The sequence below is a fragment of the Triplophysa rosa genome, linkage group LG22 (assembly GCF_024868665.1).
Source record: "Triplophysa rosa linkage group LG22, Trosa_1v2, whole genome shotgun sequence".
NCBI classification, from domain to species: domain Eukaryota; kingdom Metazoa; phylum Chordata; class Actinopteri; order Cypriniformes; family Nemacheilidae; genus Triplophysa; species Triplophysa rosa.
This window is the reverse complement of record NC_079911.1, coordinates 10,352,437-10,364,708: the sequence shown is the minus strand read 5'-3', so window position 1 is coordinate 10,364,708 and position 12,272 is coordinate 10,352,437. Positions and strand designations below refer to the sequence as shown.

The following is a 12,272-nucleotide window of genomic DNA, read 5'->3' as shown; positions in this document are numbered from 1 at the left end:
GATCAATGGGGGTGTAGCAGTCGCGGTCTGGCCTCATCGTTCTGCCGGCCTTAATGGGAATAATAAGTCTTTCAAGAAGAAGCACGGGGCTCAGACGATGCCATCAGCGCGTCTCACGTCCCCGTTAAATCTGCCAAATGCATTTTTATGGCTTGCAAATTAGCTGTGACCTTATGAAGCTGAAAGGTTGAATAAAGTACTAGGGATGCTGAGGATTTTTAAATATTTACAGCTCACTTTTCATAATCAGCATGAAAGCGCCCTCCTGCAGACCTCCACGCCATTATTGTCCCACCGAGACACTTTTACAGGGATAATGATTGGTCACAGCTTTTGTCTCTGGATTGGAAGAGGAGAGTGCAGAAACGTATCTGTTTTAGGGAGGGCTGGAGTTTGGGTTCATTAGCCAAGGCCAGGAACAAGAGGGGAAAACAAAGCACAGCATTTTCGCGGAATTGTGGCAGAACGTTTTTTATTTATTGTCCTACGTCTGCCAAAAATGATCCACTTTAATTGGATTTAACGCTGCGACATAAACACAGAAGGAGGAAACTGTACTGAAGTTTTTAGGTGTTTGAAATGCGTTGGCTAAAAAAACTATTCTTTTAAAGGATTTCTGCCCTAGGTGACTGGGAATTCCTCAAAGCCATGGAAGAGAGGTTATGCATAGCAGCTAGCGTCCTGCTTGAAATCTCACAGTGTGGAGTAGAGCATATGTTTCTTGAAGCGTTGACCAGAAACCCAGCGATTACTCAACATGGCCACGCCGCAGGAGCATAATGGGCAGACATGGCCTGTCAGATGTAGGTTGGACACGGATTCGTTCGTGGGCTCTGGTCCCAGTAAGAAGCAAACAAATGAGCAATCCTCAGAGAATCATTTGCAAGTTTCAACAATGCCAGATAAGCTTTCAGTGTTTTCTGAGTGAAGTCAAAACCATGTTTGGGTGTCTTGAGTTAATTCCTCGAATCAGAAGAAACTTTCATGAGATTTACGTTTGAAGCTACCAAAGTTAGACGTTTGTACAGTAAGAAAGAAAAACCACAGATGTAATCTCTGTTACTGTATTACTTCTAGATATCAATGAGATTAAATGGAGAGCAAAGGGGAACTTTTCCTTGAATCACTTGCGTCACTTGCGCCAGTAATCTCACGTATACATCAGATGATCACAAACTGAGCTCAAGTTTGCTATTAAAAGACATTATTAATAAAGATTTCAATATGAACTCAAACATTTATTAAATTTTGCAAATCCTAATGTTTTACCTATGATCCACGTTCATTTTACAGCAGGGCTTGTTTCTGTTTTCATTTCAGTTTTAGGAGAAACATCTGAGACCACGTTGAAGGAACGGTTCATCCAAAAATTACATTTAACCCAGAATTTACTCACCCTAGGTGTATAATACTAATATTTCTTCAGCCGAACACAATCTGAGTCATTGGATAGATTTAATGGCATTGACATTGAAACTCAAAGAAAGGTGTCAATCCATCATAAAAGCAACTCCAGGGTGTTATTACATGTCTTATGAAGCGAAACAATACGTTTGTGGGTGAAACGCTTTATATTTTGAGCTATATTTTGTTACGGTTGAATGTAAACAATACATCACTGGAAACTGCATGCAGACTCCATGAATCTCAACTTTGAACTTTGTTGGTTGTCGCCTGTCTTGTAACCACAAGAACAGTCGGTATCGATGTTATGAAAAAAAATCAAAGTGTTCGACAAAATTTCCAGTCACGTGGAGAGGTTCGGACAAAAATTCTGATTAGCATGAAGGAGATTTGCATCACTTTTGCTTAGGTCAAGGCGCTAGATGTCATTTATTCTGCTGCTGGACCTGAATAAAACGCTTAAAATCATTTTTAACTAAACATCTGCGAATTATTGATTTGAACCTCAAGAGAGGTGCTAAGAGACGTTCTTAAAATGAAAAAGCACTTCCTCTCAGGGTCTGCCAGAGGACACCTGCTCTGTTTAAACGAATGAGGCAAAGTTTTAGCTGCCGTGTCCCTCGAGGGTCAGTTAAATATTGAGACAGCACTCCTGACCGCCCGCCTCTCTCTCCTTCCTGAGATAGACGTAACACAGGAGGAATTAAAATGTAATGCAAAGGTCTTTTTCCTCAGTCAAGCAGCGCAGTTATTGATGATCTGTCAAATTAAGTCATGTCGCGGGAAGACTTATGGTAACAATTTAAAATAAAACAGAAAGGAAAAAAGAAAAATCATTAAACTCTGCCACTGAATATGAATTACGAATAAGTCTCTACTCATTCGTTTTGTTTCAATGGAGGAAGACACTTCAAGTAATCCTCTGGAACCCTTGAGCTGCCTATACCTTTGCCAGAGTGAACACATCGTGCCGTGTCCCACAATTCACTGCAGATCAACTTTCAAGTATGATGGCCTATGAAATGTTGCAGTGTAATGTCTTGAAGTAAATGTCTTGGCGTCCGCGACGCAGATTCTGAATCACCTCAGTAACCTGCTCATGACTCTCAGCGGATAGCACCTGCATTTGTTTTCACTCTATCCAGGTACATCCTGTCTCTCCGCACGGCCCCTTTTTTAACCACAATTAGAAGGTGTAATTTGTTTTGAAAATCTAATTAAACTGTGCTGACCAACTCGGAGGCTCCGCTGGCCCTTCTTGGCTTTAGATCAGCTCTCATGAGCGTCCAGTATGTAAATCACCCCTCACAGGTCATTTCAGAGGCTGCTGTGCTGTGCGGAGGAATGTGGAAGACAGACAAGAACCAAATTGCTGTTTAATTTTCACGTACATGGAAGAAGGGACAGTACAGTTGATTTGGGTGTTTATATACTGTAGATCAGGGGCACAGTCTGATAAAAGTTCATTTCCATTAAGGGAATATTTAATTTATTAAAAAGTGCATTAAGCTGATATTTTTTTTGAAAGTTTGCGAATTGCAACCAACGGCTCAGTCCACAAAGATGTCGTCACGTGTTCGCTTCTTTGGCCATGGAGATAACGTATTTACGAAATGCGCTCTGTTGAGCAGTTTGTCCCTTTAGGGCTACTGTAGAAACAACATAACAAATTCCATGTAAGGGCACCCGCGGTGTACGTAGATAGGAATAGCTCAATGTAAGGTTTTCCTAAATAAGCTTATACATGGAGTAAAGAACAGAAACAGTCAAATGTTTAAACACATGGCACAGTAATCTTCATTAAGTGGGAAAACAGCCAACGCTGAAGTGAAATGGTTTACATTTTTGAGAGAGACAATAAAATAGTCATAAAACACTCACAACTGTACTTCTTAAATGATTAAATACTGTGTTGTCAAATTTGACAAGCCCTTTTTTTTGGTTATATATTCACAAAACCCAGTGACAAACATAAAGGGTGACTAAAAGTCATGATTAATGGCAAAGATTAAAATCCTAAAATATGGAGGTTTCAGAAGGACAGCAGCGATATATAGATAAATATACAGTATTTGTGTTGTGTCATTTCTGCATCGCAAGTGTCTCCAAACAGAGTTAAGATTTGGTCAGGATGTCCCTCAAAAGAAATAATACAAAGAACCTTACTGTTTACACATTAAGAAAGAATTAACCAACAAAATATAATTTCACACATTACTTTTTAATACACAGTATGTACATCATTTATAAAATTGAATAAAAATTTTTAAGGTCATTTAAAAATGTATAAAATCTAAATATAAAATGATCACATTTGTAAATTTGGACATACGCACATTTTCTATCACACCCAGACTAATGGCTCAGAGTAATGTTGATGTATCTGACGGTAAACAGCTTAAATATCCAGCCGAGTTTCTAATCAAGTCTAATGAGCTCACACTTAAACTCATAATTTGGTTAATAACGCCATCTTTCCATCCCACTGCATTTTACAATTTATGCGTAATTTGGTTTGCTTCTGGTTGATTGTGGTGGAACATTTGAATCCAAGAATCGGAGCAAATCATGCATGCCACAATCAAATCACAAATACCATTGAAGAGCTCGTGCAGGATTTTCATATTACGATATTTGTTGGGAAGTTTTCATTCTGTCTGCCTCCTACATATACTTTTGCTCATAGGTTGTAATTCTTTCAGTAGGCCAACCATCATTTTTCACACCACTGGTAAACGTATTTACGTATAAAACGTGTAAACTGGTATTTACGCCTGTAAATGTGCATTTTCAAGTTCGATTGTACCATTAAGGTAAAGCTTTCAGATTCAGCACTTCTTCTGTCGCTCACCTTCAACAGCTCTCTGACGTGTAGAAGATCACTGAAGCGTTCATCCATTCTACACTCAGCCCGCGCTCGCTGTCGCCTTTTAACACATTTATATAAACATCTCCACAATTACTGTAACAATAATATCCCAAACAACACACACTCAAGGGTCCGTGTCCCGGGAGTCTGCATCAGCATGCCGTGTGGAGTTAAGAGTAATGCTCACCTTGAAATGTCATCTTTGTGAAGGAGCAACATGGCCGCCCCTGCTGCTGCAGCCCCCCGAGGGTTCTTGGTAACCCCCCGCTTTGTGGATTTGTTAAGAGAGTGTTTCCTACACGTTTTTCCTCTGTAAGTGTTCCTTTAAGAATGCATGCGGCTGCGGGGGTTTGCGCTCGCTGGGTGCTGTTGCCATATTTAGCGTTGTTTAGTCGCAGCTGGATTGAAAGCCTTTTTCTCTGATGCGCCGTTGGTGGGTTTATACCGCACTTCCTTTAATTTGTTCAATTTGCCAGAGCCGCACAATGGCGGGGACGGGGGAAGAAATTATAAATATTAAAATAGGAAGTTGCGTGTGGCGCTGCAATATTGAATCAGGGGGGAAGGAGTGTAGCAGGCGTTATTAAAAGATAATGTGTGCTGGGGGAAGAGGAAACATATCATTTCACCGCGCGTGAATGCATCTCACGCCTAGTGCATGTTTAGGTGTAAAGATATCTGATGAGATTGCATGTAACTACAATGCTGACCAAAGCAGATAATCGACAGAAAACAAGAAACAAAAAGAAAAAGACAGGGTTTGAATTACAGGAAGTCAAGATCTTGGAAAGTATGCAAATTTCAAACATTCAATTTAGAAATCTAATGCCCATTTGAACCGAGGGGGCAATCATTTTGACCTATAATTTGTGCAATTTCATCTCTTTAAGTGTTAAAATGACTCTTCATATAGTTAGAGATTATTGGGTCCCACACAGTGTCAGTGTACTTGCCCCAGGACGGCTCTCAACACGGCAACCCCGTTGTGCGTTGATAAAAATAGAGCTAGCATAGCGGAGGGCTAATTATCACGACACTGAGGGGATGTACTTGAGATTCACAGCCTAATGTTCAGGGACAGTATCTGAGCACACCAGTACAGATATTCTGAATAAGAATGGCAAAAATGTGTTTTGTCAGAAAGCAAACCCACCCAAAAGATTTTTTAACGGACCCCGACGCAGCCAACCTCGTGACGGTAGACAAGGAGTTAACTCAAGTTAGATGCACCGGTAGCGAGGTACTTTTTGGAGCTTAAGTTTGATTTATCGATGTCATAAAAATGTGTAGAATTTAATACTACAGCCTTTCACTGTTGGAAATTCAGAAACATGCGCCTGTCAGATACGAGCACCCCTTCCACATTTCAAATTTCGGCGAGCCGATAAACGCGTGATAGAGATCTGCACATATTTCGCTTTTTATTGTGATTGATAGTCACGGGAAAGTCAGACGGAGCTTGTGGGTTTTATAGTCCACCTGTAAACACAAACAAGAAAGAGAAGCAGCAAGTCTATGATGATGTCCATTAAAAGGTCGTGAGGGAGACGCCTCGGCCGACAGTGGGATTCTCCGTTAATGAAATGAGATGTGGTGTGTTTGAATGTCTCTCTGGCCTTGAGTTTATTTTGGCTTTGTGTGGTTGATACAGTAATAGCAGACAGTGATTAGGTGGCTCCCGCGGCTCAAAGCAGAGCTCGGATTAAACGCACACGCTGTGGCGGATGCTATGCGCACTGTCAATTATAATATACCACTCCAAATAGCACTAAGCGGAGAGATAATAAAGAACCGCAGCTTACAGATCCAGAGAAAAAATGAGAGGTTCATCTCATGAGTCGGTGTTTTTCGACCTGTTTGTTGTACATTTTCCTTATAGGGCTCAATTACGCCCTCATTGAATGCAAAACGGAAATGTGTCTCTATTAACTCGTACTGGATTTATTTAGCAGTAACAATAATAAATACTGTTGGTGAAAAAAGGAACAAGAACCGTACTGCAGAAACGATCTACATCTCGTACGATAGAACGACAGAACGATAGGTAGGTAGACAGACAGACAGACAGATAGAATCATTCTGGATGGACGATAGATAGAATGGAAAATGTAGCCTTAGAAGGTAACACAACATGATGAGCCGGGTAAAATAGTTATTAACTGTACTTTTTGTCGGTCTATATTTCTCTCTTACAGATCCTAATGCCCTGGAGCAACGTGGGCCAGATCACGCTCTGATTGGTGGAGTAGTTGCCGTCGTCGTTTTCGTTACTTTGTGCTTAATTATTGTATTGGGACGCTACCTGGCGCGACATAAAGGTGAGCTTTTCCTTTGAGTTGCATTGCCCCACTAGATTTTCTCTGGGAAATTCCAAAAATGTCCAGCTGGTAATTAAAAAAATTAACATTAAATACTTATTTAATAAGTATTGTATTGATTGAATGATGATCTGTTCATTTAATTACATAAAAACGTAAAATTATGCATGCAATGAACTTTTATTATATTACTAGAAAAATGGGTGCCAGCCTAGGTACCGGGCCTGATAAAAAAAAATCAGCACTGATACTAAATTTCTCCACCGATACCGATAGCCGATGATTCTGAGTTATATGTGCCAATGCCGATACCGAAGATGAATATTTCTTAACTTTCTGAATGTTATTTATTCATATAATCACTATTAATATTAAACATCAAACTGGTGATGTTTCTTAACATTTTCTACAGTATATAGAATATATATGTCGTCTTTTGATTGATAGGATATATCGGCCCTGATCATCGGCTGTTTTCAAACTATCAGCCGATAGTGTGAAAAATTGCCTTTATCGACCGATACCGATTATTGGCCGATATCGTGTATCTCTAGCATGGGCTTTGTTTTGCAAGGTGTTGGGATGAAATATACAGACGTTACGACAATATGCCGATACTTATTTTTTTAGGTCGAGAACAAATCATTTTGAACAAGACCTTTTACTGTTTTCATAAATACACTGTCTATAAGATGTATCGATCTAAGCTCCATCACCAGATGGACAAACCAAAAAATTAAAACTGCTAAAAATTGGACTACTAATCTTTCTATTAGTGCTGGGGACAAAATTAGTCGTGGCACTGTGAAGAACAAATGTTTGTTTTATACAATATGCAATCATCATCTATAAATATTGGAGTTCAATTTTGTTACTAAAAGAGACTGAAGAGACAGAACTAGCTAAATAAAACTTCAAAAAATAGTGAAGCACGCCAGTAATTATCCAACACAGACTTGCCATTAAAAGTTTCTTTGACTTTGTAAAAAAGGAAACAAACTCTTAAGTGCAGAGTGCTCATAAATAGGAATCATAAAGTTTTAGTGACATTTGCAAAATCATGATCTTGTGTGTTATTTCAGGCACGTATTTGACAAATGAGGCCAAAGGAGCAGACGATGCCCCGGACGCAGACACAGCCATCATCAACGCAGACGGCAACCACGCGCACGCAGAGGAAAAGAAAGAATATTTTATTTAGACTGCGAGCGGTACTCCATTCCTTTCCTCCTCTCGCTCCTCCCCGCATCATGTAGGAACTTCTTCAAGACAGCAGAGGATTCTTTTCCCACATTTCTCCTGCATTTTTTACTTTCGCTTCGGTTCCGTTGCCTTCTCCGATAACAGCTGATCTCACCCGCTACTTTTAACGAGCAACTTATTTGCTGAAGATGTCACATTTTGTAACCATTGTATAGCTGTAAAACACCCCAGAATAGTACAAGAATCTCCAAATCTGAAAAAGAAGAATAATCTGCAGCCATTTTTCAGTAAGGACTCACCTCCATTTTCTCACAGTGCCTATATATACAGACGTCCATTGAGTTGATTCAATGCCTTTATGTGTGTCAGTAGACCTCTGATTGGTTGTTTGCTTTGTATCTTCAGCGTTATGATTTTAAAAACCTTCTGTGCTCTAGTGTTGGTTTCATTTTTTTCTATACTTTTCACTTTTTTGTTTGTGATTCATGCTGAATCCATTTATTGTGATGTTCCTCAAAAAAAAAAAAGATGTACAGTAGTCGAAATATACTCTGACTTGAAATAAGGGAGGTTCCCTTTTTATTCTGCAGATTTGTAGGTGTTAATAATGTTATTGGTACGTAGAGATGCTCCATTCTCCGGCTGACCATTACATGGCGTGAAACTGACAAGCTCACACTATGACTAAAATCAGTATTTTGTACTTGAAATGTAGATATTGGTAAGTAATTGAATAGTTCCACAGAAGGTCTTAGTGAATTACACACAAAACTCACTTGGTATTTTAGGTTAACTGAACTTTATCACCGGATAAACTAGCAGGTTAGTGAATTTGCAACCAAGCAGGAAAGAAAGAATTCATGACGCATCTTCGCTTGGTTCCTATGACGCTTGGTTCTGTCTGTATATTCCTGCACTGATTGGCCCCCCAGCCTGTGAGGCTTTCCATATAGAGCGTTGTCATGGTAACACATCCACGGCCGAGTGAGGGGTGGGAATCAGTATGTCATCCTTTCAGCTGTTTACACAACCGTTGTGCCGAAGATTCTCATAACACCAGGAAAAAAGTGAAACATTCAAGTGCAACTATATTTCAGTGCTGTTCAATTTGCATCACTCCGAACAATTTATAGGTCCCAAAAACGTATGCAAAATTTCACACATACAAAAACATTGCGCAAAAAGTGTCGCCCATCTGCTCACTATTGTGTGAGTTTCGGTCGAACGATAAAACAAGCACAAGACATCTTATGAACGAGGTCTAATGCGCAGATAACTCTGAGAATAACGATTCAATTGTCGTTATCCAAACCGTATCGATACCTGTCCTACACTCACTGACATTGCAAATTATGTTGATAAATGGTTGGAAGTGTTTCTGAAATTACGGTATCTTTTTCTGTTCTTACGTTGATTTCTACAATGAATAGACAACCTTGCTAAGGCTGTATAATATATCTGCTAAATGTGGTAACTAGTGAAAATTGTTGTTAGACTTTGGGATCCCTAATTCCATCAAGTTTGTATATTAGCTGATTTAAATATTGGTGGGGAATTTTTATTTTATTTTATTTGTCGATTAAAGATTCTTAACTTCATGGCTTTTCTTTTAAGCTCAAGGCATGTATATAATGTATAAGTATCACATTTTGGTAAAAACATTTTTGAAAGAATTTCTTTGGTTCTGCTCACAATGTAAGTTATTTAATTTTGCTTATTGAAAACCACAATGGGTATGGCAGCATTTGTGAGTAACGGATTCTTGTTGAAACGGCGAAGCTACACATTTGTTTGAATGGGAGAATTCACACATTTTCAACCTGATATTCATTTCCTGTAAACGATTAGCGTCCGTGGCTACCTGCATTACTCTCCGTAAAGTTGTTTATTATCATATTCTCACATAGGACGACATCACTGAAGCTTCTAAAACCAATAGCTCGAGCTTTAATTTTTCAATCTAAAACAGTTCGTTTTAACCACAATAAACTACAACAACACATATCACAACCATATACAAGTTTCAAATATAAGTGTCTTGTCACATGTATCTTTCATTTTTGCGAATATATTAATGGTGTGGAGAACGGTCGGGTTCACTGGGCTGTGATCAACCAGATTACATACTTGTTTAGGGTACAAAATAAAATCAATCAACTTGAGTCTTATGAAACGAAACGCTGACATGCTTACAATACATCCTACTGTTATTTATTTCTGTTTTCCTCATGCTCTATGTACGGTCGATCGGCTCGATACCATCTGTCTCCATAATAATCACAACAATTTTTGATCATCTCTGATTGTGATCTTGACTTGACGCTGCCTTCTGTAATCAGTAAATCACATACTATTATCAAGACAATATATCTCAGATTTTCGGTTATAGGATGGGCTCAACATTTCCAGCTATTAATAAATCAGCTTCTTTTATCACCATGATTGCCTATGTGTTTGTAGTGAGAGCTACACGTTGAGTTACGTCAGTACTGCTCTTGACTTTCACAATGCCTAGTTCTGTTTCTGTTCTTTTAAACTCACGTTTATACATTACATGGTATATTTTTACCTCTTTTTTGTATACTTCATTCACTTTTTCTTAGAATGCATTTCCAGTTCAGTGCTTTTTGTTCAGCTGTGATTTAGACAGTGTTCATAGCTACAGGGCAATAACTATCATATAATTACGGGGGCATGTCTCCCCCCATGTTTAGATCAGTGCTTTAACAAAAAAGAGCTCAAAATGTTTCGTTCTTAAATGATTACATTGGCCCTCAACAATCCTGAATATGCTGATGCTTAAACAGCTGAAACAAAGCCACAGGTCAAATTTGACCCTATTTCCTGTTTCTTAAAGTGATAGTTTACCCAAAAAGAAAAAATCTGTCATTATTTGTCATAATTCTGCATTTTATTTCAAACCTGTATGACTTACTTTCTGCTGCGGAACACAGAAGAAGATATTTTGAAGAATGTTGGTAGCCGAACAACAGCGGTACCTTGCATTTGTTTTGAGTCCATACAATAGAAGTGAATGGGTACCACCATTGTTTGGTTACCAACATTCTTCAAAATATCTTCTTTTGTGTTGTGACAAGAAGGTGGGTAAATGATGACAGAATTTTCTTTTTGGGGTGAGCTATAACGCACGTCATTTAAACATAACAGGACCTCCAAGTCCCACCTAAAATTTAGCTAGGTACAGTATGTGTGGAAAGACCACAAGAAATACACAAAATACAAAGTTGTTTGTCAAATGTAAATGTTTTGCATTTCTCGTACATTATACTAAATACATACTGTACTAGAAATTTTGTGTTTTAAGAGAATCATTTTGACAAACTGGCAATCGTGTACGCGACGGAAACTGTAACACTGTAAATCCAAAACAGTTCAAACTGTAAACGTATGTCGAACACTGACAACCAATCACATCGTTTGCATATTTACACATCTCAGGTATGAATCAGGTTTTATTTCGATTTTGACAACACATACGAGTACCTCATACTTGTTCATTGCTGTCTATCTGCATCTCTGTACATGCATTTTTCCCATTCACATATCTCCAATATACCAACCCTACACAAACGCTTTATCTCTCCGTCACGAATCTTGTTACCACGAGTTTGCGATCCCTTGCGAACTTTAGAGCAGAAAAATACTTGGGCTAATTTAGCTTGTAATGTGTTACACTGAAAGGGCAGCTGTCATAGCGAGGACAAGTTCCATGTAGGTCAAGATCAAATAGTTTGAGGGAGACTCTAATTTCACAGTTTTTCGCATGGCGTTGCTAGAATTAGCACCTGCACCGCCGACACCACAACACGCACTGTTCCAGAAACTTCTGTAGTTATAAAGTTGAAAAAAGAAATAAATGCTACTTAAATTTCTCTCGAGCACACCATGTTCCTGTCGCGTCTCAAAAACATTCAGAGTGCCAGTGAAACAGATGTAGTGGGTAGCATATTGCGCTCTGGTAGAATCGAGTACCCGGTTTAAAGCGAAACGGCCTCCCTCGCTCTTGAAATGATAGTGGATTCAGAACACAAAGGGTTTTGTGCTTCTTGTAGCAAGCTGAATAAAAAACACCTCATTAGGGTTTCTATTTCTTTTCTTTTTGTGTTCCTTGGTGTATTCAGTTGGTTCAAGATTCGACTTTAAGCCTAATTCACATGTATGGAATGAAATTGTTAAATAAATGAATACCAAAATCTCCTGGCTGTTTTTCTTGCTGTCTTAATGACATCATTAATCTCCTTCACCCTGTCAATTTGGTACTCAAAACTGTGATTTTTGTTCCTAAAACTTTGTATTTTGGTCCTTATATGCCTAACGTATATAATCATCTCCATAACATATTGCTTATGAGATATCAAAGACAAAAGTTTGTTATTTCCAAATTGGATGAAAAATGAGGTTGTACCGTTACTTGAGAATGTTCTGGATTGTAATATAACAGCGATATGGCTGTTGCT

The 12,272-nt window shown here is 38.7% G+C and overlaps 1 protein-coding gene across 4 annotated transcripts in view; it reads left to right on the top strand.

The window, feature by feature from the left end:
* Positions 1 to 12,010, top strand: part of cadm2a (cell adhesion molecule 2a) — a 375,584-nt gene extending 363,574 nt beyond the window's left edge. For all 4 annotated transcript variants that reach the window (XM_057321795.1, XM_057321794.1, XM_057321796.1 and 1 more), the window contains 2 exons: positions 6,469 to 6,591; positions 7,674 to 12,010. In XM_057321795.1, coding sequence (XP_057177778.1) covers positions 6,469 to 6,591; positions 7,674 to 7,792 — 242 coding nt within the window. In that variant the 3' untranslated portion in view covers positions 7,793 to 12,010. The remainder of the gene's footprint in view (positions 1 to 6,468; positions 6,592 to 7,673) is intronic.
* The last annotated feature ends 262 nt before the right edge of the window (positions 12,011 to 12,272 follow it).